The 25,542-nt window shown below is 46.9% G+C and overlaps 1 protein-coding gene across 2 annotated transcripts in view; it reads left to right on the top strand.

The window, feature by feature from the left end:
- The first annotated feature begins 4,095 nt into the window (after positions 1 to 4,095).
- The window catches only part of Kdm4a (lysine demethylase 4A), a 49,748-nt gene continuing 28,301 nt past the window's right edge, over positions 4,096 to 25,542 (top strand). Inside the window, exons 1-10 of one of the 2 annotated variants that reach the window (XM_036177905.1) lie at positions 4,096 to 4,207; positions 7,168 to 7,343; positions 9,353 to 9,528; positions 15,335 to 15,449; positions 16,819 to 17,012; positions 19,200 to 19,249; positions 20,246 to 20,349; positions 20,697 to 20,834; positions 23,554 to 23,798; positions 24,341 to 24,540. In XM_036177905.1, coding sequence (XP_036033798.1) covers positions 7,206 to 7,343; positions 9,353 to 9,528; positions 15,335 to 15,449; positions 16,819 to 17,012; positions 19,200 to 19,249; positions 20,246 to 20,349; positions 20,697 to 20,834; positions 23,554 to 23,798; positions 24,341 to 24,540 — 1,360 coding nt within the window. In that variant the 5' untranslated portion in view covers positions 4,096 to 4,207; positions 7,168 to 7,205. Of the gene's footprint in view, positions 4,208 to 4,433; positions 4,494 to 7,167; positions 7,344 to 9,352; positions 9,529 to 15,334; positions 15,450 to 16,818; positions 17,013 to 19,199; positions 19,250 to 20,245; positions 20,350 to 20,696; positions 20,835 to 23,553; positions 23,799 to 24,340; positions 24,541 to 25,542 lie in introns of those variants that run through there. The other variant, XM_036177906.1, reaches the window with a different exon arrangement.

The raw sequence follows: 25,542 nt of genomic DNA, 5'->3' as shown, positions 1-25,542 counted from the left end.
TCACTGACATTTCATCAAGGAGCTGAGGGAGCAGGCCACACACCAGGGAACAGAGAACTGGAGGAGACAGCTGGGGAGGATATACTGGGGGGAGGGGTTGTCCTAGTCTCCTTAAGGGACTTGGCTTTGCTCCAAAAGGATCTGGGATGTCTTTTGATGGCTTGAAGAGGAGAAACATGACCTGGCTTCTAGGAAATAATCACTTAGACTGCAAGGTGCTAGGGCAGAAGACATTTAGGACACTATGGCAGTTACCCTGTTCAGGCTATAGATGCTGGGACCAGGGTGCAGTAGAGGTCAAGGGAAATGCTCCCTTCTTGGATGGATTTCAGATGCAAATCAGAACCAAGTCCATGTTAATGTCAAAGCACAATTCCTGAAATAAATTAATAAACCGAAACCTCATCAATATCCCAAAGTCACATGCTTCAAGAGACATCATAAAGAAGATGAAAAAGATAAGCTACAGAATCAGAGACAATATTTATAAAGTTTACATCTGGTACAGGACTTGACTCTAGCATATACAAAGAACTCTTACAACTCAATAATAACAATTCAAACAACCCAATTCAAAATCAGACAAAAGATCTGAATGATGCCCCAATGTATATATGAACACAGCTAATAAGCACATAAAAGATGCTCTACTTCATTAGTCATCGGGAAAATACAAATGATGACCACAACATGATACTACTTCAAGCTCACTAGAATGGTTGTCATCAGAAAGACAAACAATATCAAATGTTGGCCAGGGTGTGCAGAAATGGAAATCCTCATATATTGTTAATGGGAATGAACATTTTTGAAAACAGTTTTTGCAGTTTCTTAAAACGATAAACACAAATTTCCTATACAGCCCAGCAATTATTCCACCCTAGTTATCTACCCAGGAGAAATGCAAACAGACATTCACACAAAGGCTTGTGCATAAATGTTCATAGCAGCCCTATTCATAACAGCCCCAAAGTGGAGACAATCCAGATGTCAATCAAAACCACAATGGGATGCTATTCAGCAGCGGAAAGGAAGGAAACACCGATGCAAGTGCAACATGGGTGACTCTCCAAAAGACATTATGCTCAGTGAAAGAAGCCAGACACAAAGGACCAACCCAACACTGTATGGCTCTGTTTACAGGAAACAACCAGAAGAGGCAATCCTGTACAGAGTCTGGCTCCCTCGGCTGGGGTGGGAGCTCAGATCAGCTGCAAACATGCGCTGGAAATGATGGAGGCTCTTAGTGAAGGGGTAAACATGCTCCAAAAATTTGGTAGCTATATTTTTTTAAAGTATCATTTTAAATTGTGTGCGTGTGCGTGTGTGTGTGTGTGTGTGTGTGTGTGTGTGTGTGGTGCATGTGGGCATGAGTGCAGTTGCCAGGGGAAGCTATAGCCCCATCAAGCTGGAATTACAGGCAGTTGTGAGCCATTAGACTGGGGTGCTGGGAACTGAGCTCTTGGGTTTATCTGCTAGAAAAAGAAGTACATGCTCTTAACCACTGAACCACCTCTCTAACACCAGGCAGCAGGAACAGGAGAATCTTATATTCAAGAATTCAAGGATAGCCTAAAAAAAAAAAAATAAATAACAACAACAACAAAAGAGCTAGCAAGATGGCTTAGCTACAAGGGTGGTGGCTGCCAGGACGACACACAGGTTCAACCCCAGGACTCGCAGTAGAAGGAGGCAACGGATTTCTGAAAGTCCTCCTCCAAATTCCGCAGGAATCTGCACTGCCCTCCAACCAGTAAATCAACATATTATTTTGAAGAGAGAGTCTCACAATTAACCTTGGCTGGCCTGGAGCTTGCTCTGAAGTCACAGAGATCCACCTGCCTCTGCCTCCTGAGTGCTGGGATTAAAGGCGTGTGCCACCAAGTCTAACCTAAATAAATATAATTTTAAAAATTAGAAAAAAATTTAGATTCAATTAAAGTATTTGGGATAGTTACTGTCTCTTTTCTCCTCCTCCTTCTTTAAAACAGTCTTTTTTTTTTTTTTTTCTTCTCGAGACAGGGTTTCTGTGTAGCTTTGCGCCTTTCCTGGATCTCACTCTGTAGACCAGGCTGGCCTCGAACTCACAAAGATCCACCTGGCTCTACTTCCCGAGTGCTAGGATTAAAGGCAAGCACTACCATGCAAGGCTATGAACCTCTGATCCTCCTGCCTCTACCCGTTAAATGCTGAGTTTGGCAGGGTTGTCCCACTATGCTCAGAAAGCATACCTGTTTCTGTGTCTCTCTGTCTTCTCTCTTGAGAAAGTGTCTTATTATGTAACTCTGTCTGTCCTGAAACTCACTATTCCAAGCTGACCTCATTGTTTTTAAAATCTTTTTAAACAAATATGTGCCCAGTTCATTGACCTATAGCATCCTATGTGTTATCTTCTTAACATTGGTAAACTCTTGCCATCTCAACTCTCCTGAATTTCTTCCCATTGAAAATAAAGGCATGGCTGGGCGGTGGTGGCTCACACTTTTAATCCCAGCACTCAGGAGGCAGAGCCAGGCGGATCTCTGTGAGTTCAAGGCCAGCCTGGTCTACAGAGCGAGATCCAGGACATTAACCAAAACTACACAAAGAAATCTTGTCTAGAAAAACAGAAAAAAACAATAACAAAAAATCAACTCATCTATGCCTGGATTCCCCCCCCCCTGCCCCCAGATAGGGTTTCTCTGTGTATCTTTGTACCACCACCACCCAGCTCAGAAAAGTTGTTTAAATTTTTTTTTTAATTACTATTTATTTAGTGAGTGTGTGTTTGTAGGGGTCCTGGCACTACATCCCCCAAAGTCAGAGGACAACCTGTGAACTTGTGGATGTTGGTTTTCTCCCTCCTCGGTTGACCTCAGATCATAAGGCTTCTGCCGTTCTTCTCTCTGTCCTTCCTTCCCTTCTTCCTCCCTCCATCCTTTTCTTTTGTCTTCTCTTCCCCTCTCCTCCCTCCACTCCTGTCCTCTTTTCTCTCTCTCTCTCTCTCTCTCTCTCTCTCTCTCTCTCTCTCTCTCTCCTTTTCTTCCTCCTCGCCCCCCAGACAGGGTTTCTCTGTGTAGCCCTGTCTGTCATGGAACTCGCTCTATAGCCCAGGCTGGCCTCGAACTCACAAAGATCCACCTGCCTCTGCCTCCCAAGCGCTGGGATTAAAGGTGTGCATCATCACTGCCTGATTTTGAAAGCAGTTCAGACACAATACAATTCTTTCCAGTGCTAGCGGAAATTCTGTTCCTATTTTATGCCTCTATGAGTTCTCATCCTTATTTGATCTACAAGGGTATCCTGTTAAAATCTCTTTCCTCACCGTCCTTGACAATCTGGGGACTCTTTAAGGCATCCCACAACTCCCAGGAACTGCTCCTAATGGCTTCTAGGGATCCCCTTCGCCCTCCTAAAGCGCCTCTAGTGATTCCTAGAATCACCCCTTTTCGCCCCAAGAGCTGCTAATAACCCCAAACCTTGCTCAAGGGGAACTGCTTTTTAAGAACCCCAGGGATATCATCCTTCAGATCCTGTCCTAATGACCCCCAAGGGCTCCTTCTCCTGGGGCAGCTCCCTAACTGCTCCACCTTGCCAGGTGGTGGGGACTTCTGAGAACGCAGGACTTTCAGAACTCAGAGTCCTGGACAAATCCGGACAGGCTGGTCACGTTCTCGGGACTCCTTGACTTTAGAAACTTTCCCGGCGTCCTCCATCGCCTTTACAGCTTAGGCAAAGAGGTTACTCCAAAAACAACAACAAAAAAAAAACAGGCTTATCGTTTCACTGGAAACATCTTGTAACCACCTGCTCGCCCTTCCCCTTTTAACCGGCCGGCCCATTTCGGGGTACTCGCCTCTTTCTACTCTGATTAGCGATGGAGGTCTGAGTCAGCTTCTGATTGGCCAACTCCGGATCCAGCTCTGATGCTCAGTGGCTGCAGTCCCGAGAGGTTCAGCGTTTTGTCCTGGCAACAGCCCGAGCAGGCTCTCATAGGCTAAATGGACTCGTAATCCCAGACGCTGAGCAGCTGTAGCGAGCGCTCATTGGCTGGGTGAGGGCTTAAAGTCACCCTCGGATTGGTTGACTATGGGGCTCTTTGAGGCTGCGCAGAGTCCGACTTTAAAGGAGGCGGAGCTTTGTCTTTTGCCCTCAAGAAAGACAGTGGGACCGGCGAGTGGCGGCCGCAGAAGCCGAGCCTGAGCCCTGTTAGGGCTTTAGGCTTTAGGTGAGAGTCATCGGGCTTTGGATCCCTTTGGGTTTGATGCTGCCACAACCGTGATTGTGATCTCCGGTGGGGGAGGGTGGCGAGGTGGGTCTTTCTCTGCTAAGTGATCGACATGTCTCTTGACCGATAGAAGAAGGAGTTTCTGAAGTCAGTTCTGTGATTGGTTCTTTCCAATCTCTAGTGGCCAATGGACGTCGGGAGAGGGGGGCGGGCCCGCCGGGCCTTATTTTCTTCTTCCTGCGACCGGGCCTCCCAGGGCTAGGCGGTGGGGCCGGGAGGGGCATTTGTAAGTGTTGAGCTCGGGGACACTGGGAACCCGGGCTGCTTTGGGAGGGATGCCGCGGGGGTGGCTGCGGGGACGGAGAGTGCGGGAGTTTCAGATCGCTGTTAGCAAGAGCTGCCTTTATGGAGTGCTTAAGTACCGGGCCTAGCGTCTAGGTTTCGCTTGCATCATCTGAATTAATCATATCGATCATGCAAGGCAGGAGTTTGGGATCCCCATTTTGCAGATGGAGAAACTGAGCCTATTCACACAGCCAAGGTCATGTAGTTAAAAAGTGGCAGAGACCGGATCAGTATTCGGAGTTTTAACTCTGGAGCCGATGCTCTAGAGCCCTGGACTCTTGCTTTGTTGCTGAATTGCGAGTGGGAAGGTGTCCCGGACCAGATTTCCCCTAGGGAATATATTGCAGGGAGGGAACCCTAGGGTTAGAGAAACGGGATGATCCACTGAAGTAAGCAGTAGAAATGAGTTATTCAGCAGTTACTGAGTGCCTACTTTGTGGCGTGCATTGTTCGGGATTCTGGGCACACAAAGATAAATAGGGCCAGAGGCGAACGGAGCACCATTATGGCCCCTTTGAAGTCCAGGGGAAGGGCCCCAGTCCGGTATTTGTGTTATATTTTTGTAAATTTCAAAAGTAGAGTATTTTCAAGTTTTTCTTTTAGAGGGGAAGTCTCCCAGGTTGCTTAGGCTTCTGGGTCCTTAAAGGATGTAGTCCGGGTAGATATTGGGGCTGAGGTAGCCTTAGGGAGGGGACTCTGGGCACATTTCCTGGTATGTAAAACAGGGATAACAGTATGCCTGTCATGCAAAGTTCATGAAAAACGCTTAACTAGAGTTACCGTGGCTTTGTTTGACTTTTCTCCTGTCTTGGATGGTTTTACTCCGGGCTGCCTCCGATAATCCCTTACTAGGTTGCTGGAAGGTTGTAGCCGGTTTCCTCCTATATAATAGCCTTAGGAGTGTCAGTGGCTGTGGGGAAGCAGAGCTCTTGGGTGTGAGTGAGGGGGTCCAGTAAGGGACATATAAGTTTTGCTTCTAAACCGGCTCCTTTTAGTGTGCGTTGTCTTTCCAGTGGTGGTGTGCTGTATTCTCAACAATGGGAGTAGGGCCTGCCCACTTGATTGAGGTCCTCATCCAAAAATCTGAGTTCTCTCTGCAGTTAGGAAGTTTGTCCTGAATTGCCCACTCAGTGCCTGTTTAAATTTTGTCCCATCAATTCTGATTCCCTGAAGTTGAGCCAAGCTTGACCTCATTGAGTACTTCACAAACTGTTTTGATGTAGAGAGGACAATTTCACTGTACTGTTTTATGTGTAATTTTGTGTGTGTGTGTGTTGTTGTTTTTGTTTTGTTTCTCTGTGTAGCACTGGATGTCCTGGACTCTAGACCAGGCTGGCCTCCAACTCAGAAATGCCTCAGAAAGTGCTAGGGTTTATTAAGGCATGTGCTATTGCACCCAGCCAACTGTAGTGTTTTCAACTCAGAGCATACTGTTAATATCAAAGTACTTTTTCACCCTGAAACTTTATTTATTTTTTATTTTTATAATTTTTATTTTATTTTATGTACATTGGTGATGGTATCAGGTCTCCTGGAACTGGAATTACAGACAGTTGTGAGCTGCCATGTAGGTGCTGGGAATTGAACCTGGGTCCTCTGGAAGAGTAGCCAGTTCGCTTAACCACTGAGCCATCTCTCCAGCCCATTAACCCTGAAACTTTATAACCTGCAGTCAAGTTACTTTTCAGAAATTTAAAGCCCTGTCGTAAAGCTGTACCCCAGAAAAGAACCCGTAGGAGACTTTCTTTTTAGATCACGCTGTAGTTTGTTTAATGAAAGGATTGCTGTTGGGTGTGATGGAACACACCTTTAATCCCTGCATTTGGGAGGCAGAGGCAGGTGGATCTCTGAGTTTGAGGCCAGCCTGGCCTACATAGGGAATTCCAGGATAGCCAGAGCTACATAAATAAGGGAATAACTTGAAGCCGCCAGGGTAGAATTAAAAAGTAGATAGGTCAACTGTATTTTTATATAGGACCAATAACTAAATGACATTTTCTTTTTTTAACTGAAACAGTATCTACATATCAAATAAGATCTGTATATATGCAGGTTTTTTATTTTGTTTGTTTGTTTTTTCTTCTTTGAGACAGGGTCTCTCTGTGTAGTTTTGGTTCCTGTCCTGGATCTCGCTATGTAGACCAGGCTGGCCTCAAACTCACAGAGATCCACCTGCCTCTGCCTCCCGAGTGCTGGGACTAAAGGCATGCGCCACCACTGCCCGGCTATATATGCAGTTTTGATACATCAGGTTTTTGTTTGTTTGGTTTGGTTTTCTGAGATAGGGTTTCTTTGGGTAGCCCTGGTGATCCTGGAACTCACTCGTAGATCAGGCTGCCCCTTATCTCAGAGATCTGCCTGACTCTGCTTCCTGAGTGTTGGGATTAAAGGGGTGTGCCATCATCATCTGGTTGTTGTTGACTAAGAGTACTTATAGAGGTGGTTTCCAAACTCTTGATCTGCCTGCCCCTAGTGCTGGGCTCACAGGCTTCTGCTTACCTTCTGGCTTCCTCAGGTTCTTTTTAACCTGAAGGGATTTTATTCATACTTCTAGTTCATTTGAATAACTATCCTAGAGGCGGATTCCTTGTTTAATTTTGTTCCCTTTACTTCAGATTTTTATCCAAACAAATCAACCTGAAAAAGAAAAAAAATGGCTTCCGAATCAGAAACTTTGAACCCCAGTGCTCGGATAATGACCTTTTACCCCACCATGGAAGAGTTCCGGAACTTTAGCAGATACATTGCCTACATTGAATCCCAAGGAGCTCATCGGGCTGGGCTAGCCAAGGTAAGGAGCAGGGTAGCTAACCTGCTTAGGCAGCCATTACAGAGTATTTTTTGTAATTGGAAATTAGTTTCCCGTTTGCGCTCATTTTCTCTCTGTGCATTAAATCAATGTCCCTTCCCTTTCCTTCCCCTGGTCAAATCAGCCTTTCACACAGCCTGTTGCAGTCATGTTTTCTGAGTTCCTGAAGATGAAATGTGTGGCAGTGATATGTGAGTGTATAGTGTGTGTGTGTGTGTGTGTGTGTGTGTGTGTGTGTGTGTGTAGTTTTTTTACCCCCCCCCCCCCAATGAAGACCAGAACTGAGTTGTACCGAGAGTTAAGGTGTAGCCAATCTTTGCTAAAATCAGCGTGCACGGTACATGATTAGGGTAATGGGGCAGGAAGGGTAAGTCCACAGCCAGTGTTTCCAGGCCTGGCCTGGGCTTCAGGCCTCTTGGGGGCCTGGGTGCTTTGCAGCGTTTTCCTGCCACTGGTTGTTAAATGCCACCTCTCTTCTCTCATTGGGCACTTGATAGAATTTGCTTTCCCATGGGGACTTCCTTCAAGGGAGAGAGGATGCTGGCCAGACCCATGAGTATTCTGGTCTTTGTAGTTTGGAATTGGTTTCTGGCTTGTGCTACTTTTCTCCCTATGCACTGGATTAGGGCCATCCTCCCCACTCCTAGTCAAACCAGCCTTTCATATATTAAGTCACAAGTCAAGGTTTTCTGAATCCCCCCCCCCCCCCGTAAAAATTGCATTTCTGGAAGAACCCTCCAGAAACTGAGGCGAAAGTCTGAACCCAGAACCCAGAATGTTTTTTTTTTTTCCCCTCTGAGACAGGGTTTCTCTGTGTAGCTTTGGAGCCTTTCCTGGAACTCGCTCTGTAGCCCAGGCTGGCCTTGAACTCACAGAGATCCGCCTGGCTCTGCATCCTGAGTGCTGGGATTAAAGGCCCATCTGTTTTGTTTTTTGAGACAGGGTTTCTCTGTGTAGCTTTGGTGCCCATCCTGGATCTCCCTCTGTAGACCAGGCTGGCTTTGAACTCAGAGATCCGCCTGTCTCTGCCTCTTCGAACAGAGATCTGCCTCTCCGAGTGCTGGCATTCAAGACGTGCGTCACCACTTCCCAGCTGTATGTTTGTTTTTCAAGACAGGGTTTCTCAGTGTAGCCCTTACTGTCCTGGAACTCATTCTGTAGACCATGCTGGCCTTCAACTCAAGAGATTCACCTGTCTCTGCCTCCTGAGTGCTGGGATTAAAGGCGTGGGCCACCACACCCAGCCCCTCAGGGTTGTTTTTCCAGCTCTTACTTTCTGGTATAGGGGAAAAAATGTATGCACAAAAACCAGGGACTTCAGTTACAAAGCTGAGGACTAGTCTTGGACCTTGGTGTCTTCTCTGAGACTCCTGAAAGCTTGACTCAAGTGGAAATGGTTCTCCCAAGGTTCAAATAGTAGTTAGGACCTGCGTGTGTGTGTGTGTGTGTGTGTGTGTGTGTGTGTGTGTGTGTGTGTGTGTGTGTGTGTGTTAATAAGTGTACATACTTACTAGATTTTATATAAAAGCCATTGAGATTTTTATGATGCATATCCATTATTTTTTTTCATACAAGTCATGTTAATAACTGTTTTCTTGGTTGAGACAGAGTCTTACTGGTAGCATAGACTAGCTTAGTGTGGACTAGATCTCAAACCCAAGACAGCCTGTCTGGGTCTGACAGGCATTATCCGGCCAGCACACCTGCTTCTGTGGCTTTGTTTACTAAAGAGCTTTGGGCTGTTCAAGAATCAACTCTTCAACCTGATAAGATGCCTAGGTTTACAAGTAATGTTTTGCTTAGATCACTGAGCTAGATTATAGGGTGGTCAGTGCTGGTTTGACAGTGTGACTTCCTGGGTTTGGAGGAACATACATGAGTCAGAGTTACTTTCTGGTCAAACGGATGGCCAGTTTGGACGATGGCTTACACACTTTGTGGACTCCGGCTTGCTGGGCTCTCATCTGCCTCCATCTCTGTGTTCCCTGTAGGTCGTTCCTCCCAAAGAGTGGAAGCCACGAACATCCTATGATGACATCGATGATCTTGTTATCCCTGCACCCATCCAGCAGCTGGTGACTGGTCAGTCTGGACTCTTCACTCAGTATAACATACAGAAAAAAGCCATGACTGTCCGTGAGTTCCGAAAGATCGCCAATAGTGATAAGTAAGTGGGAATACCTTATACTTTTTTTTTTTCTTTAATTTTTTTGATTTTCATTTTATTCTGCTTTGTTTGTGAGACACGTTTTACTGTGTAGCCTAGGCTGGCCTCATCCTCTGAGAGCAGCAGTTACAGGCATGTGCTTTAGGCTTAGCAAGTAGAAATGCTTTTTTCTCTGTCTTAACATCTTGGCCTAGAATTGCTTCTTTAATGATATTTAAAACTTTATTTAATTTTTTTTTTTTTTTGGTTCTTTGAGACAGGGTTTCTTTCTCTGTGTAGCTTTGCTTCATTCCTGGAGCTCACTCTAGCCCAGGTTGGCCTCGTACTCACAGAGATCTTCCTGGCTCTGCCTCCCGAGTGCTGGGACTAAAGGCATGCGCTACTGCCGGTCTGTCCTGGAACTCTTTGTAGACTAGGCTGGCCTCCTTGAACTCACTGAGATCCACTTGCCTCTGCCTCCCAAGTGCTGGGATTAAAGGCGTGCACCAGCACTGCCTGGTAACTTTATTTAATTTTGTGATAGGGTCTCACTATGTAGCCCTAACTAGCCTGGAACTAGATATGTAAAACAGGCTGGTTTTGAACTCAGAGATCCTCCTGCCGCTCCCTCCAAGCCCTAGGATTAAAGGCAGGCACCACCACATCAGGCTGTTTTTATTTTATTTATGGACCACACATGAGTACAGAGATCAGAGGACAGTTTTCAAGAGACAGTTCTCTCCTTCTACCTCTACATGGGTTATGAGAATTGAACTCAAAAAGTCTTTTGTCCACTGAGGCACCTCTCTGGCCCTTGGATTGCTTGCTTCTTCATAGCTGTCCAAGGATGCTGCTGTATTACTGCTACTGAAGAACACTTCCTTTGGTTCAGGCATCAATTTCCCTTTCTGCTCTTTTTTTGGTTTTTGGAGACAGGGTTTCTCTGTGTAGCCCTGGCTCCCCTGGAACGCTCGTTGTAGACCAGGCTGACATTGAACTCAAGATCTACCTGCCTCTGTCTCTTGAGCACTAGAATCAAAGGCATGCAACACCACCGCCTAGCTTTTTTTTTTTTTCTTTCTCCTCTTTTTATGGATGAATTTCCTCCTCATGGTGTTCTGCATTCTTTACTTTTTAAACATTTTTAAAATTTATTTTATTATTATTATTTTTTTTAATTTTATTTTTTGGGTTTCTCTGTAGCTTTGCACCTTTTCTGGATCTCACTCTGTATTCCAGGCTGACCTCGAACTCACAGAGATCCTCCTGCCTCTGCCTCCCGAGTGCTGGGATTAAAGGCGTGCTCCGCTACCACCCGGCTAATTATTTTTTACTGTGGGAGTATGTGAGCGTACATGCTATGGCACTTGTGTGGAACTCAAAAAACAACTGTAGGAGACACTATTCTCTTTCTCCCGTATTGGTCCCAGGGATCAAACTTATGTCCTCAAACTGAGAGGTATCACTGTACCCGCTAAAGCATCTTGCTGGCCCTGTTCTTACATAAAGTCCTGCTGTTTTCTCATCGCTAGCAGTAAGTTTGTTTTTTAAATTTTTTTACTTTAGTGTGTAGGTGTTTGTCTGCATGCATGTCAGCATGCCACTTGCATGCCTCGTGAGAATGGAGGCCAGCAGAGGCTGGTGGACTCTCCAAACTGAAGTACAGATAGTTGTTGGGCACTATTGCAGTGCTGGGGATTGAACCCAGGTCCTCTGCAAGCGCAGCAAGTGCTCTTAACCGCCGAACCATCTCTCCAGCACCAATAATTTTGTTTTGTTTTGTTTTCTTAAAGGTTTTATTTAAGCCAGGCATGATAGTACATGCCTTTAATGCCAGCACTTAGGAGGCAGAGGCTGGTGGATCTCTGAGTTTTAGGGTAGCCTGGTCTTCATAAAGTGAGTTCAGCATAGCCAGGGCTGTTACACATATAAACTCTTATCTCAAAAAACCAAAGGAAGGGTTGGGGATTTAGCTCAGTGGTAGAGCGCTTGCCTAGCAAGCCCAAGGCCCTGGGTTCAATCCTCAGCTCCACATACAAAAATAAACAAAACAAAACAAAAAAAACCAAAGGAAAACAAACAAGCAAACAAACAAAACACCAAAACCCAAAAAGATTTATTTTATTGTCCCAGCATGGTGGTGCACGCCTTTAATCATGCCACTTGGGAGGCAGACACAGGCAGAGTTTGAGGTCGTACTGGTCTATAGAGCAAGTTCAGACTGGCAAGGGCTACATGTCTCACAAGTCTTAAAAAAAAAAAGATAAAAAAAGATTATCTTATTTTTATTTGTTTGTGTGTTTCTGTATCCACACTAGCATACATGTAGGTACCCCCCAAAATAGGGTGGCAGACAGATCCTGTGGAACTGGGGAGTCAGGCAGTTGGAGGCCGCCCAGTGTGGGTGCTGGAAACCAAAGTCAAGACCTCAGCAAGATCAATGAGCGCTCTTAGCTGCTGAGCCGTCTCTCTGCTCCAGTTGCAGGAGGGTGGTTTTTTTGTTTTTTTTTTTTTTAATTTGTTTATTTTTATTTTATGTGCATTGGTGTTTTGCCTGCATGTCTGTGTGAGGGTGTCAGATCTTGGAGTTAGAGACAGTTATGAGCTCCCATGTGGGTTCTGGGAGTTGAACCCAGCTCCCCTGGAAGAACAGTCAGTGCCCTTAACCACGGAGCCATCTCTCCAGCCGCTGTTCTTTTGGGGTTTTCTGGTTTTTGTTTTTTAAGTAAAAGCATTTTTGTTGGTGCTGGAGATGGAACCCAAAGCCTCTTCCACAGACGCACAGTCCACAGCTCCAGGCCCAGCAGTGTAATACGTTTTTGACTCTGGAACATTGCCCAGTTGTAGAGGAGAAGGAGGTAGGAGGTGAGGCCAAAGGAGCCTTCTCTGGATCTGCCCATCGCACCTGCTTGTCCCCCTTCTTCTGTCTGTCCTGCGCAGCCAGCTCCGTCTCACCGCCGCTTGGACACTCCGCGGATGCGGTGGATAGCTGCCGAGCTGGTTACTGTCTGCCAGCCCGCCTGGCTCCTCCGGCCGTCTTCTCTCCCCGGTGTCTTTGCTGACTGGTGTTTGCGGTCGTTCTTTTTATTGGCCGTCTTTAAGATTCAGCTCTCAGTCTCCCTCCCACTCCCAGAGATGAGCTGTTTGCACTCTGCTCTCCCAGTCATCGCTCTTGGCCTTTTCTCACTTCCCACTCCGCTCCTCAACCCCGGGGGCCCACGGGGGATCCCTTCTTTCCTTTCCTTCATTCCGAGTCTCACTGGCCCATACGTCTTGATTTCCATCTGGCAGCTGCACCTCCACTGGGCAAGCCCAGTTTTAAGTCTGGAGTTTTCCATCTTCACACCTGGGTACATTCAGTGCACCTCAGCATCACCCCTCCCCCAGGATCACCCCTCCCCCAGGATCACCCCTCCCCCATGTGGCCTTTTACTTGTCACAGTTCTAATTGAGATCTCATGGGTTTGTTGATAGCTTTTTTTTTTTTTGAGCTGAGGATTGAACCCAGGGCCTTGCGCTTTCAAGCGCTCTACCACTGAGCTAAATTCCCAAGCCCCCTTGTTGATAACTCTTAAAACATCTGCATCACTGGCCAGCTTTTTTTTTTTGGCTAGTGAGTGAATTTATGCAGAAGTCTGTAGAAGAAGTGCCATGCTGTGGATGAACATCTGAGCCATACTTCATGGCTGCTCTAGCTATGCCCCGGGCCAAGCTTACCTGCCCATCAAGGCTTCATGCTCCTCTCTGTCATCTTTTTTATAAAAACAAACAAACAAACAAATGGAAAAAACCCTTTCATGTGTGTATGGATGTGTTCCCTGATGTGTGTACATGCACCACATGCATGTCTGGTGCCTACGGAGGCCAGAAGAGGACATCAGAATGCTCGGGACTAGAATTACAAACAGTTGTGAGCCACCATGTGGGTGCTGGAAATCTAGTCCGGGCCCTCTAGAAGAGCAGCTAGTGCTCTTAATTGCTGAGCCATGTCTTCAGCCCCCTGTCTGTCATCCCTGTTTGTTGGCATATGTCAGTTTTTTTTCTTCATGTAATTTTTATGTTACATTACCCAGTTTATCACCTTCACCCCAGTTTGTTCTTTTTTTTTTTTTAATTTTATTTATCTGCTTTTGTGTGTGTTGATAAGACCTTGCAAAAGCTTTTACCACTGAGCTATGTTCCCACCCTTTACCCTAATATATAAAAAGCTTTTTTGCCTCTTATTTCTGTTGTTGCTGAGCATGTTTTCTCGAATACTCTTTTTAGCCCCTTTGATTATCTGTTGAGTGTTGGATTCTGAGAGGATGCTGGGAACACAGCAGCGACAAGTGAGCTGTTAGGAGCTGTTGCTTTCCATTAATGCAGATACACTGGTGCTGTCCCATGGCCTCTGTGCTCTGCATCCTGGAGGGTTGGTGTGTGGGTGGGGCTGGATTTGTGTCTTTGGGTTTTGGTTTGTAAGCCTGTCCTCCCACGTCACTGTAGAATCTGCGGGGTGCAACAGCCTCTTCCTAGAGGTGAGGGTATCATGTTCCTAAGGGAGAGTGGGTTCACATCTGTGCCCGTGACCTTCCCCTGGCTTCCTCCTGTCCGTGGCCTCCAGAGGGAAATGCTGTGTAGTAGATCTGCTTGGAACTCACTGTAACCCAGGTAACCCAGGCTGGTTTTGACTCACGTGGTAATTCTGTTTCATCTCCTGAGTGTGCAGATGGGACTGTATTAGGGCTCAGAAGGCCAAGATTGTTTGCTTGTCTGTTTATGAAGCAGAACAATTCAGATCTATTAAAGGAAAGTGAAGAAAAAAACTTGAAAGTGAGAGGTTCAAAGGGAGGACTATTTTAAGTTTTGAACTTTTCATTTTATGGGGAAGGATGTTTGCCTGTCTACCAGGTACTAGCCGAGGCCAGAGGAGGGTGTCAGATCCCTGGAACTGGAATTACAGGTGTTGTGAGCTGCCGTGTGGGTTCTGGGAAGAGCAGCAATGTGCTTAACCACTTCTCTCCCCAGCCCTGGAGATGAGTTTGGTTGGTTTGTTTGTTTTTTCTGGTTTTTCAAGACAGGGTTTCTCTGTGTAGCCCTGGCTGTCCTGGAACTCGCTCTGTAGACCAGGCTGGCCTCGAACTCAGAGATCCACCTGCCTCTGCCTCCCAAGTGCTGGGAATAGTCAAGCAGTCCGTGTTCTAAACTGCTGAGCCAGCTCTTCAGCCCCATGATTTTTTGAGACAGTGTCTCATGTGGCAGAGGATGGCCTTATGCTGATTGTTTGCATGAGGTCTTAGGGTTACAGGCATGTATCACCATGCCTAGTTTGAATCAGAGCTTTGTGCATACTAGGCAAACACTGTTACGTCTGAGCCGCATTGCCAGCCTTGTGTATCGTTCTTCTGGAATGTTTGGTTGTCCCTGGAATAGTGGCTTGTATCTTAGATGGTTCTTAATACCTCATAAACTTATTCTTTCATTGTATTAGTTACTTTTCTGTTACTGAGATGAAACACCATGATTAAGGCAACTTATAAAAGAAAATGTTTAATTTGGGGCTTATGGTTTCAAGAGGGGTAGAGTCCGTGATGGCGGAGCGAAGATGTGGTGGCAGGGACAACTGGGATCGCACATCTCAGATGGCAAGAGGGGTCAGAGAGCACCCTGGGGGGATGGACAGAGGCTTCTGGAGCTCTAAAGCTGTCCCTCAGGGACGCACCTCCACACTTCCTAAACCTTCCCAGTTCTACCAACTGGGGACCAAATATTCAAACATGAGTTTGTGGGGGCCGTTCTCATTTAAACCGCCACATCTGTAAATGACTAACATCTTTATTTTTGGAAGGTACTGTACTCCACGATACAGTGAATTTGAAGAACTTGAGCGTAAATACTGGAAAAACCTCACATTCAATCCTCCCATCTATGGTGCAGATGTGAATGGTACTCTCTATGAAAAGGTGAGACCACGGGGTTGGGGAGATGGCTCAGGGGTTAAGAGCACTGGTTGCTCTTCCAGAAGACCCGGCACTTCCCAGCACCCACATAGCAACTCATAACTATCTGTAACTCTAATTCCAGGAGATCTGACACCTTCACACCAATGTAATTTAAATGAATATTTAAAAAAAAAAAAACAGAGAGGTGAGACCACTAAGAGCCCTGCAGTTTGCCTGGCACACAGCGGGTACTTAAAGGCTGGTGAATGGGCACATGAACAAACGGATGCTCTCCCCCATTTGCTGTCCTCTCCTTGTTGCCGTTCTGCATGGGACTGATTTTGTATCTCCCACACTGCGTGTGAAGTGCGTGCTGTGGTGTCGTGTGGGTGGTAGATGATGAGGTCTGTGATGGGGTAGATCACAAAAAGCGAGCTTTGGCAGAGGGAAGAGTGTGGTTTCTGCAGGAAGAGGTTCTGACTAGTCAAATGAAAGGGTGGGGATTAAAGAGGAGAAGCATATTTGGATTTCCGAGCTCTCCAGTGAAATTCTATAACAGAAGCTGTTTTAACCACTTTTACTGGCTTGGCATGCAGTGCCTTTTTGGGGCTAACAGGTTGCCTTACTCTGGTAGAAGGGGGACTATTTGGGTCTGTCTGGGTGAATAAGAACCCTATAATGCTTTTCAGGGATTATCTCTCGGATAACTTGGATACTAAGTTGGTTGATGACAGTTTGTATGACAGGGAGTCACACGGTGACAGGAAGGTGACAGGTCCAGAAAGAAGTGGGTGCCACGGTCCACCTGGAAGGACACATGGTGGGTGGAGGGTGGAGAAGGCAATGGCTGTAAGTCCCGGAGGTGGAGGTAGGGAGAACAGCAGGATGCAGCCATCCAGAACCTGCTTGGAAGAGGAGCTCCGAGATGACCGTGAGAACTTAGGGAGAGGATGTGGTCGGGGGACTTTGTGACAGTCAGTTCCCCTTCGACTGTGTGGGTTCTGAGCATTGAACTCAGGCCGTCGGGCTTGATGGCCATTTTGCTGACTCTTTCTTAATTATTTTTAAATTTTACTTCATATTGTTTTCAACTTTTTTTAAATTTTCTAATTTTACATTCCACCCCCCCAATGCTGTTTTTGTTTTTGTTTTTTTGTTTTTTTTTTTTTTTGAGACACAGTCTCACTATGTAGACCTGGCCGGTCTCAAACTCACAGAGATCCACCTGCCTCTTAACTCGTGAATGCAGGGATTAAAGGTGTGTTCTTCCATGCCTGGCTATTTATTTATTTTGGATGCGGTGGTTTTGATGTGCCACGTTTTAGTCAGCAGTGACAGGTCTGCTGAGGCCCCTGCATTTAAGTGTCCTGGGCTGGCCTTTCCTTGGCAGCATGTTGACGAATGGAACATTGGCCGGCTGAAGACCATCCTGGACCTGGTGGAAAAGGAGAGTGGGATCACCATTGAGGGGGTGAACACCCCATACCTGTACTTCGGCATGTGGAAGACGTCGTTTGCCTGGCATACGGAAGACATGGACTTGTACAGCATCAACTACCTGCACTTCGGAGAGCCAAAGTCTTGGTAAAGTCAGCCCGTAGTTAGCAGCACACTTCCGTCAGCACAGGGCTTCTGACTTTTCACACACATGAGAAGTGTAGATTCTGGGTACCAGCTTTGGGGTGGAGCTTTGGGGTGCTTTGGGAGCCCAGAATACCTTTGAGTAGCAAGTTCTATTTCTGTTGTTCTCTGTTGTTTGAGATAGGGTCTCAACCCCGTAGCCCAGGTTGGGCTTAAACTTGAGATTCTTCTGCTTCAACCTCCCACATACTGCAATTAATAGGCATGTGTCTCCACACATGGCTGAATAGAGAGTTTAGAGAACAGAGTGCTTAAACACATACGGAACCATGCTTCGTACGGTGGTGGAGTCACTAAAGGCATGGGGCTGTTCCAGGCTTGCTGATGTTTTCTGATTCCTTTTTCTCATTAGCCTGTGGCTTTTTTTATTTCTTGATTTTCAAGACAGAGTTTCTTTGTGTAGCCCTGGTTGTCTTGGAACTCACTCTGTAGATTAGGCTGGCCTCAACTCAAAAGATCTACCTGCTTCTGCCTCCCAAGGGCTGGGATCTAAGGAGTACACCACTGTGCCCAGTTCCTGGGGCATATATTAAATTTACTCATCCTATGTTAGGAAGATTTCTTTGCTTGTGGAAAAGTGATTTGGTTTGCAGCAAATGAAGAAGCTATGTTCAACATGCTCCTGCTTTTCATATGTTAGGGAAGACAAAAAGTAACTAACTCTCTGTGCCCTGTCTGTGCCCTGCGCTGTCTCTCTCACTCAGCCTTTTAGTGGAGGCTCTGCCTGTGACATAGTGAGCAGCACATGTGAGGTGCTCAGGCCACAGGCAGGAGGCTGGTCAGGACACACCAGGAAGCAGAAAAATGACAGGACTGTGAAGGAAAAGCTGCAGGAAGGTCCCCAGAGGAAGGACCTACAGGTGGCCTGGAGGACAGAGAAAGCACTAGCAGATGAGAACCAGGCTGAGACCTGGAGAGGAGGACAGAGCTGGGTGGCACAGTGGTAGGCATGGGAGAGAGCGTGAGGGAAACACTTCCAGGTTTGAGCTGCACTGCAGAGCTCTTGGATTGACAGGGCACATGTGCTTAGAAGACCACTGGTGCCAGTCCAGGAGACAGTCCTGGGTCGGTGCTGCTGTCCAGTGCCGGGTCCATACCTCTGTCCCACCGCACTGAACGGAAATAGTCTTCAGTACAAAGGTTAAAGTAAGGTGACAGAATAGAAAGCCCCGGTCCTGTAGACATTTTCAGCAGTCTCAGGGGTTCTTATTCCCTTGTTTTTCCGTAAAGAGCAGCTCCTATAATGTCTCCACCACATTGCATGGAGGAGTAGTGAATCATTGGGTAATCAGTACGGCTTTTATGGTAGAAAAATGGGTTCATCTGCAGTATGGGTCACCATGTTCCCCATTTCTCCAGCTTCTCCATCAGGCCTTCCCAGGAGCATTGTGAAAAGCTTCACAGTGATGATTCCCCGTCCCTAGCATGCCTGGAACAATTTTATTATAGGAGTTGCTTAGTGAGGAGAGAGACTTTCTGTTCTGTGAGCTCTCCTCAGTACCTGTCTTAGTAAGTGAGTGAATGTAGAGGAGATAAACTCATCCTTCTGTGTGGACTCTCTACTCCTTTGTCTTAGAGTCGAACACTTCATTTCTATAGATTGGTTTTTAGTGTCCCTTCCCAGTATAACTCAAGCTGCCCTTGATTTCTTTATCTTCCTGTCTCAGCCTTTCTAGTTTTGCTTCAAGTAAGGTGTTCTTAAGAAATACATTTTAAGCCTGGTTTGGTGGAACATACCTTTAATCTAGCACTAGGGAGGCAGAGAATGGCAGATCTCTGAATTTGAGGCTAGCCTGGTCTACATATTAAGTTCCAGGCGAGACAGGACTGCATAGTGAGATCCTGTCTCAATGCCCCCCTCCCCCCCAAAAAACAACCCCTATTTTAGCTGGCACACAGTAATTGTATATATTTATGGGCTGTAGTGTCATGTTTCAGTACATGTATGTGATGTGTGACAGTCAGGTTGGGGTATTTAGCCTACCCATCACCTCAGACATTGTCGTTTCTTTGGACCGGGAACCCTCAGGATCCTGTCTGTCTCTTTCAAGGTGATTGTGAGTAAGAGCAAGTCCCTCCCTCCTTCCGGACTCTCTGCTGGTGTCTGATGTTGTTATCATGTGATTTCAGGTATTCTGTTCCACCCGAGCACGGGAAACGCCTGGAACGGCTTGCCAAAGGTACTGTACCCCTCCTGATACAGGGTCAGCCTTCTCCAGTCTAGCTCCCTGTGCTGAAATGTCCATTCTCTGTGGTCAGATGACCTGTGACCTTTTACAGGCCTGCACGTGTGGTGGGGTGTATGAGCTCAGCTGCTGTCATACACACACATTAGTGGAACAGGCCCAGTCTGGGCCTTTCCTAGTCTGTCTGTGGAGGACTTCCTACTCTCTGCCTCCATCTCCCCAAACCTCAACCAGGAAGTGACTTGGTCAGATTCTCCTCCCAAAGTGCTAAATTGTGAAAACCCAAATTGCTGTTTTGTTTGGGTGTAGGGTTAGGGTGCGTGCGTGCGTGCGTGCGTGCGTGCGTGCGTGCGTGCGTGCGTGTGTGTGTGTGTGTGTGTCCGTCCGTCCTTCAGACCTGGAGAAACCGAGTAGTTCTCAGCTCTGTAGAAACAAGGGCAGCTTGAGTATCTGAGTGCGGCCAGAGTCTGATGATCCGGGTACCGCTCCGCCTGGCAGAGCTGGAGGCTAGCAGAGGCCTCACTCTACTTGGAACTGAAGCAGCATTAGCACGGCCACTTTCTTTTTCTTTTTCTTTTTTGCCAGATATGGTGGCTCATGCCTTTAATCCCAGTAGAGGCAGACTGATATCTGTGGGTCACTGGCTACACAGCGACAACCCCCACACCCCAAAATTTTTTTGTTTTTGTTTGTTTACAATAATGTTAATTTACACGCTTGAGTGTGTTGTGTGTCTGTGTGAGTACCATTTGTGGAGGCCAGAAGAGGGTGTTGGCTTCCGTGGAGCTACTTCCCATGGGTGCTGGGAACCAAACTCCGTAGTTTGTAAGAGCAGAAAATGCTCTAACTGTTGAGCCATCTCTCTGGCCCTTCTTAAGCATCTGATGATTGTCCTTGTCACTCCTGAGATCTGCAGATGTGAAGTGACTTCAGGATCCCAGAGCTTGGGCAGAGCCTTTATTAACTCAGACCGACCATTCTTTCCAACAGGCTTTTTCCCAGGAAGTGCTCAGAGCTGTGAGGCCTTTCTCCGCCACAAGATGACCCTGATTTCCCCACTAATGCTGAAGAAGTATGGCATTCCCTTTGACAAGGTGAGCTGCCTGGGTCCTCCCAGAAATCCAAGGACTTGCCTGGAAGTGCCCTCTGGTCTGTTTGGGCGGAGTTTCCTCAGTCTATTGTTCTAGTCTCTAGGGTGGAGACTGATAACAGGTGGCTCGTGTGCTCTTCTGCTGAGGGCCGCAGTTTCCACGAGGCATTCATTGGGAGGAGTGGTTAGTTAGGCTCTTAGCATGCACTCGATGTGTTAAAGGGCAGTTCAGGACCTGGCAGTCTTGACTTCTCCTTGGTTGATTGGCTAAGTGGTGGCAAAGAAACACTCAGGAGCCCAGGTCTAGTGTCTTCCATGTGTGGCAATTGTGTCAAATCCGCTTCTGTTCAGGTGACCCAAGAAGCTGGAGAGTTTATGATCACTTTCCCATATGGTTACCATGCTGGCTTCAACCATGGCTTTAACTGTGCCGAGTCTACCAATTTTGCTACCCGTCGGTGGATTGAGTATGGCAAGCAAGCTGTACTGGTAAGCTACTTCTTCTTCTGTAACACCGTGGGCAGAAGGGTCTGATTGAGGAAATTCTTGTCAGAACATTCCCTTTTTTTGAACTGTTGGAATCTGGAACAGTTGCTGGGACTATGTGGGAGTGCCAGCATTGTGTGTCCATAAAGGCTCTTTTTTATTGTCCCACTCTGTAGCCCTGAAACTCCCATTGTAGCTCAGGCTAGCTTCAAACTCTAGGCAGTCTTGGCTCAGTCTCCTGTGTTGGATTATAGGTGTATGTCACCATCTGTGGCTTTTTAAATTTTTAGTTAAAAAAAAATTGTGTGTTTCAGTAGGCTAGATGGGGCATTATTACTGAACATGATTTGGTGGGGTGTAAGAGCACCGAGAGCCCCCAAGAGTGCAGGGCCTTCCACCTGTCCAGGGGACCATGATTGGGGATGTATTTGACCCTATAGCTATCAAGGATGAGCGCTTCTCAGCCGCTATGTCTTCACATTAATCTGCATTAAACTTGGTGAAGCCCAGCACTCGGAAGGCAGAGAGGCAGGCGGATCTCTCTGAGTTTGAGGCCAGCCTGGTCTACAGAGTGAGTTCCAAGATGGGCTCCAAAGCTACACAGAGAAACCCAGACTCAAAAAAAAAAAAAATGTGGGTCTTCAGGGAACTTGAACTTAGCTCTAGGCAGGGGTTCAATCACATGTTCCTTATTCTGTAGCTTGGTGTAGATAGATGGACAGCATGGCCTGGTCACTGTGTCCTGAGGCTTCCCAAAGGTACACAGTGTACTTACCAAAAGCCTAGATTGGGGACAATATTGAGTTAAAAAAACAAAACAAAACATGAATAGACTGCCAAGGTCCTTTAGGGCAACTCATATAGGAAACGCCTCCAAGGAGGCTGCTGTTTAAACCACTGCAGCATACCACGACCTGTCTAACTTAATTAGCTGAAGAAAACATTTTTTTTTTCACTCTTTGAGCGTGTGTGTGTGTGTGTGTGTGTGTGTGTGTGTGTGTGTGGTGTTAACTGGGACTGATATTGATCCTAGGGTATTTTGCACGTTAGACAAGTGTTTACCACTAAGCTACATCCTCAGCCATCTTTTTTTTTTTCCTTTTTTAAAATTTATTATATTTGTGTTTTAATTTTACACATCAGCCATGGGTTCCCCTGCCCTCCCCATCTTTTTTTTTTTTTTTTTTTTTTTTTTTTTAAGATAGGGTTTCAGCTGGGCAGTAGTGGCGCATGCCTTTAATCCCAGCACTTGGGAGATAGAGGCAGGGGGATCTCTGTGAATAGATAGGATCTCATTACACCAGGGTATCCTTGAACGCATAGGAGATTTTCCTGCCTCTGCCTGGAGTGCTTTGATCAAAGACATGCACCTCCACTCCCAGCCTCAGACTCCCTTAAAAACTTTTGTTTGCAGGGGGCTGGAGCAATGGCTCAGTGGTTAAGAGCACTGGCTGCTCCTCCAGTGGACTGGGTTCAATTCCCAGTACCTACATGGAAGCTCACCACAGTTTGTAACTCAAACTCTAGGAGTTCTGACACCTTCACACAGATACACATGCAGGCAAAACCACCAGTGCACATAAAATAAATGGGTGGTGGTGCACGCCTGTAATCCCAGCACTCGGGAGGCAGAGCCAGGCAGATCTCTGTGAGTTGGAGGCCAGCCTGGTCTACAAAGTGAGTTCCAGGAAAGGCGCAAAACTACACAGAGAAACCCTGTCTTGAAAAACCAAAAAATAAATAAATAAAATGTTTTTATATTCCAAGTTCTCCTTGAACTTGTGATTCTCCTGCCTAAGCCTTCCAGATAGCTTGGACTGCTTGTATGCACCAGTACTGAGCTAGATTTCTCTCTTGCAAAATCCTTAGGAGTTTGCTTTGTTATAGGCAAGCAGTGGGGCCTAGACTGTTGGCCTAGAATAGTAAACTTGCCTGATTGGTTCCAGCTTGGGTAGATGTCCAGGGCAGGTGGCCGTTCACCGTTGGGGAATGTGTGCAGATTTTGTCTCCCCGTTCTCCTTAGACCCATTTGGCTTGGTAGCTTGAGCCTAGCGCTGTGCATTTTCACATTTCTGTTTGCATGACTTTGAAGGCTTTGCAGGACAGTGAACCCTCAGCCTGGAAACCAAAACAGAATTTTTTTGGGGGGGGGTTTCAGCATTGGCCAAAATTGATCTATTAAATTTGGAATATATTGTACAAATAATGGATTTCACCTTGTCACTTTTTCTTTTTGAGACAAGATTTCTCTGTGTATCCCTGGCTGTCCTGGAACTCACTGTATAGACCAGGCTAGCCTCAAACTCACAGAGCTCTGCCTGCCTGTGCCTCCTAAGTGCTGAGATTAAAGGCATGTATTACTGCACCCTCCTTTACCATGACATTTTTATATATGTTAAAAATGTACTTGGTCATATTCCTCCATGGCTCTCTTTTGTGCCCCACCCCCAACAGTGTAGTCTTAAACCTTCCACTGTTTTGGTTTTTTGAGACAGGGTTTCTCTGTGTAGTTTTGGTGCCTGTCCTGGAACTCACTCTGTAGCCCAGGCTGGCCTCACAGAGATCCACCTGGCTCTGCCTCCGGAGTGCTGGGATTAAAGGCGTGAGCCACCACTGCCCGGCTGGTCTCAAACCTTCTAATGTTGTAATCTACTTAGAAGGTGGAGGTGGGCCGTGGCGGGGGAGTTGACAAGGCGTCCTCACTGTCACTCTCCTGTGGTAGTGCTCCTGCAGGAAAGACATGGTGAAGATCTCCATGGACGTGTTTGTGAGGAGGTTCCAGCCTGAGCGCTACAAACTTTGGAAAGCTGGGAAGGACAGCACCGTTATTGACCACACTCTGCCCACACCAGAAGCTGCTGAGTTTCTGAAGGACAGTGGACTGTCCCCAAGAGCTGGGAACGAGGAGTGCCCAGAGGAGGACACGGAAGGGCTTGAGCACGGAGAGGAAGGAGATGTGAAGAGAAGGTACTGGGCAGGCTTGTGGGCTTGACCTTGGGGGAAGGAGGTGGCTGCCACAGTTTGAATGTTGTTTGTACGACATACAGGCAGGGCTTGAAAAGGCTTTGGAAGCCACCACACCGATGGCCCCAGCGCTTCTAAGGAATGGGGGTGGTGAGCCTGAGCTGTGCCCAGAGTCAGTTTCCCTCAGCATCACCTAAGTGTCTTTGGAAAGAAACGTGGTGGTAGGAGCTGGATACGCCAGCTTGGGGAATAAGAAGTGGCATCTGGCTTCGGCAGGATCTGAGCCAGAGGACTGTGCACAGAGGAGGAGATGGGAGGGACATTGGGGCTGCCTGGTCTAGGCCAGGCGCCCCACCAGGTATCCTGCATGCCCTGTCTTGCTCCTCATAATAGATGTCAAAAACGGGCAGCAGTTTCTGTATTATTCAGGTGGTGGAATGGGCTGGGAGGTGAAAACCCGCCTGCTGTGGGTTGTATGTCAGCGCGTGAATGCATTTGGGGGATGGGTGAACACATGGCTCTTAGAAGGTACCTTCTTCTTGCAGCCTGGCCAAGCACCGAATAGGGACAAAGCGACACCGAGTCTGTCTGGAAATACCGCAGGAGGTGAGCCAGAGTGAACTCTTCCCCAAGGAAGAGCTGAGTTCTGGACAGTATGAGCTGACGGAGTGCCAGGCCACCCTCGCCCCAGTGAGGCCTACCCACAGCTCCGTGCGGCAAGTTGAGGATGGCCTTCCCTTCCCAGGTGAGCAGTCTTAACTGACACCTTTCTATTGGGGGGGCGGACGGTCAATGTTGTATTGAGTTGCAGGGTCAGAAATAAATGTGAGAATCTGGTCTGTGAGCAGACCTGCACAGGAATGTGAGAAGCATTTTGCTTGGAAGAATGTAGGGCAGCCAGATGCAGAGGAAAAGGCTCAGGGAAATACCAAAGAGCAAAGGCTTCCATGAAGGTGATTTTGGTAATATGAGGTGGGCAGATGTAGCAAGGGCATCTCAGTGAGAAAGAGCCAGGGCAGCCCTGGTGATGGGAAGCACCATCTCTTGGAGTCCATGGTACTTTCTTCTAAATTTGATACTGGGTTGGGAAGGATGGATGCAGTGTGTGCCAGGCCGGATAAGAGGGGTGAGATGCTGTAGGTATGCTGCCATTTTACTTATATCTACTTAATTTTTTAAGACGTTAGTTATGGGGCCAAGTAATCCCAACACTTGAGAGGCAGGGGCAAGTGGATCTCTGAGGGTTTGAGGCCAGCCAGGACTACACAATGACAGTCTGTCTCAAAAAAAAAAAAGAGGAAAGAAAAACAATAACAAAATGTTATGTATTATTACATGTGCTTTGCGTGTATATGAGCTCTTCTGTAGGTGTGTGTATGTATGTGCGTGCACGTGCGCATGCATGCCACAGAGGAAAACATGGTGGAGTGTGTTCTTTCACCTTTATGTGAGTTCCCAGATTGAACCTAGGTTTGCTAGGCTTGTGATTTTACCTGCTGAGCCATCTCCCTGGCTCTTATTTTATTATTTACTCATTTTTATTTTTAATATTTTGAGATAGGCTCTGTGTATCCCTGGCTGTCCTGGAATTCTCTGTGCAGCCCACAAGATCTGACTGTCTTGGCCTCCTAAGCACTGGTCTTAAAGGCATATACTGCCATACTTAGCTTATTGGTCTCACTATGTATCCCAGCCTACCTTGGAACTGAAGACCCTCTTGCCTCAGGCTCCTGAGTGTTGGGGTTTA

This window comes from Onychomys torridus, chromosome 2 (genome assembly GCF_903995425.1).
Source record: "Onychomys torridus chromosome 2, mOncTor1.1, whole genome shotgun sequence".
In the NCBI taxonomy this organism is placed as follows: Eukaryota; Metazoa; Chordata; class Mammalia; order Rodentia; family Cricetidae; genus Onychomys; species Onychomys torridus.
The sequence above is the reverse complement of the archived record's forward strand: the minus strand, read 5'-3'. Positions and strand labels throughout refer to the sequence as shown.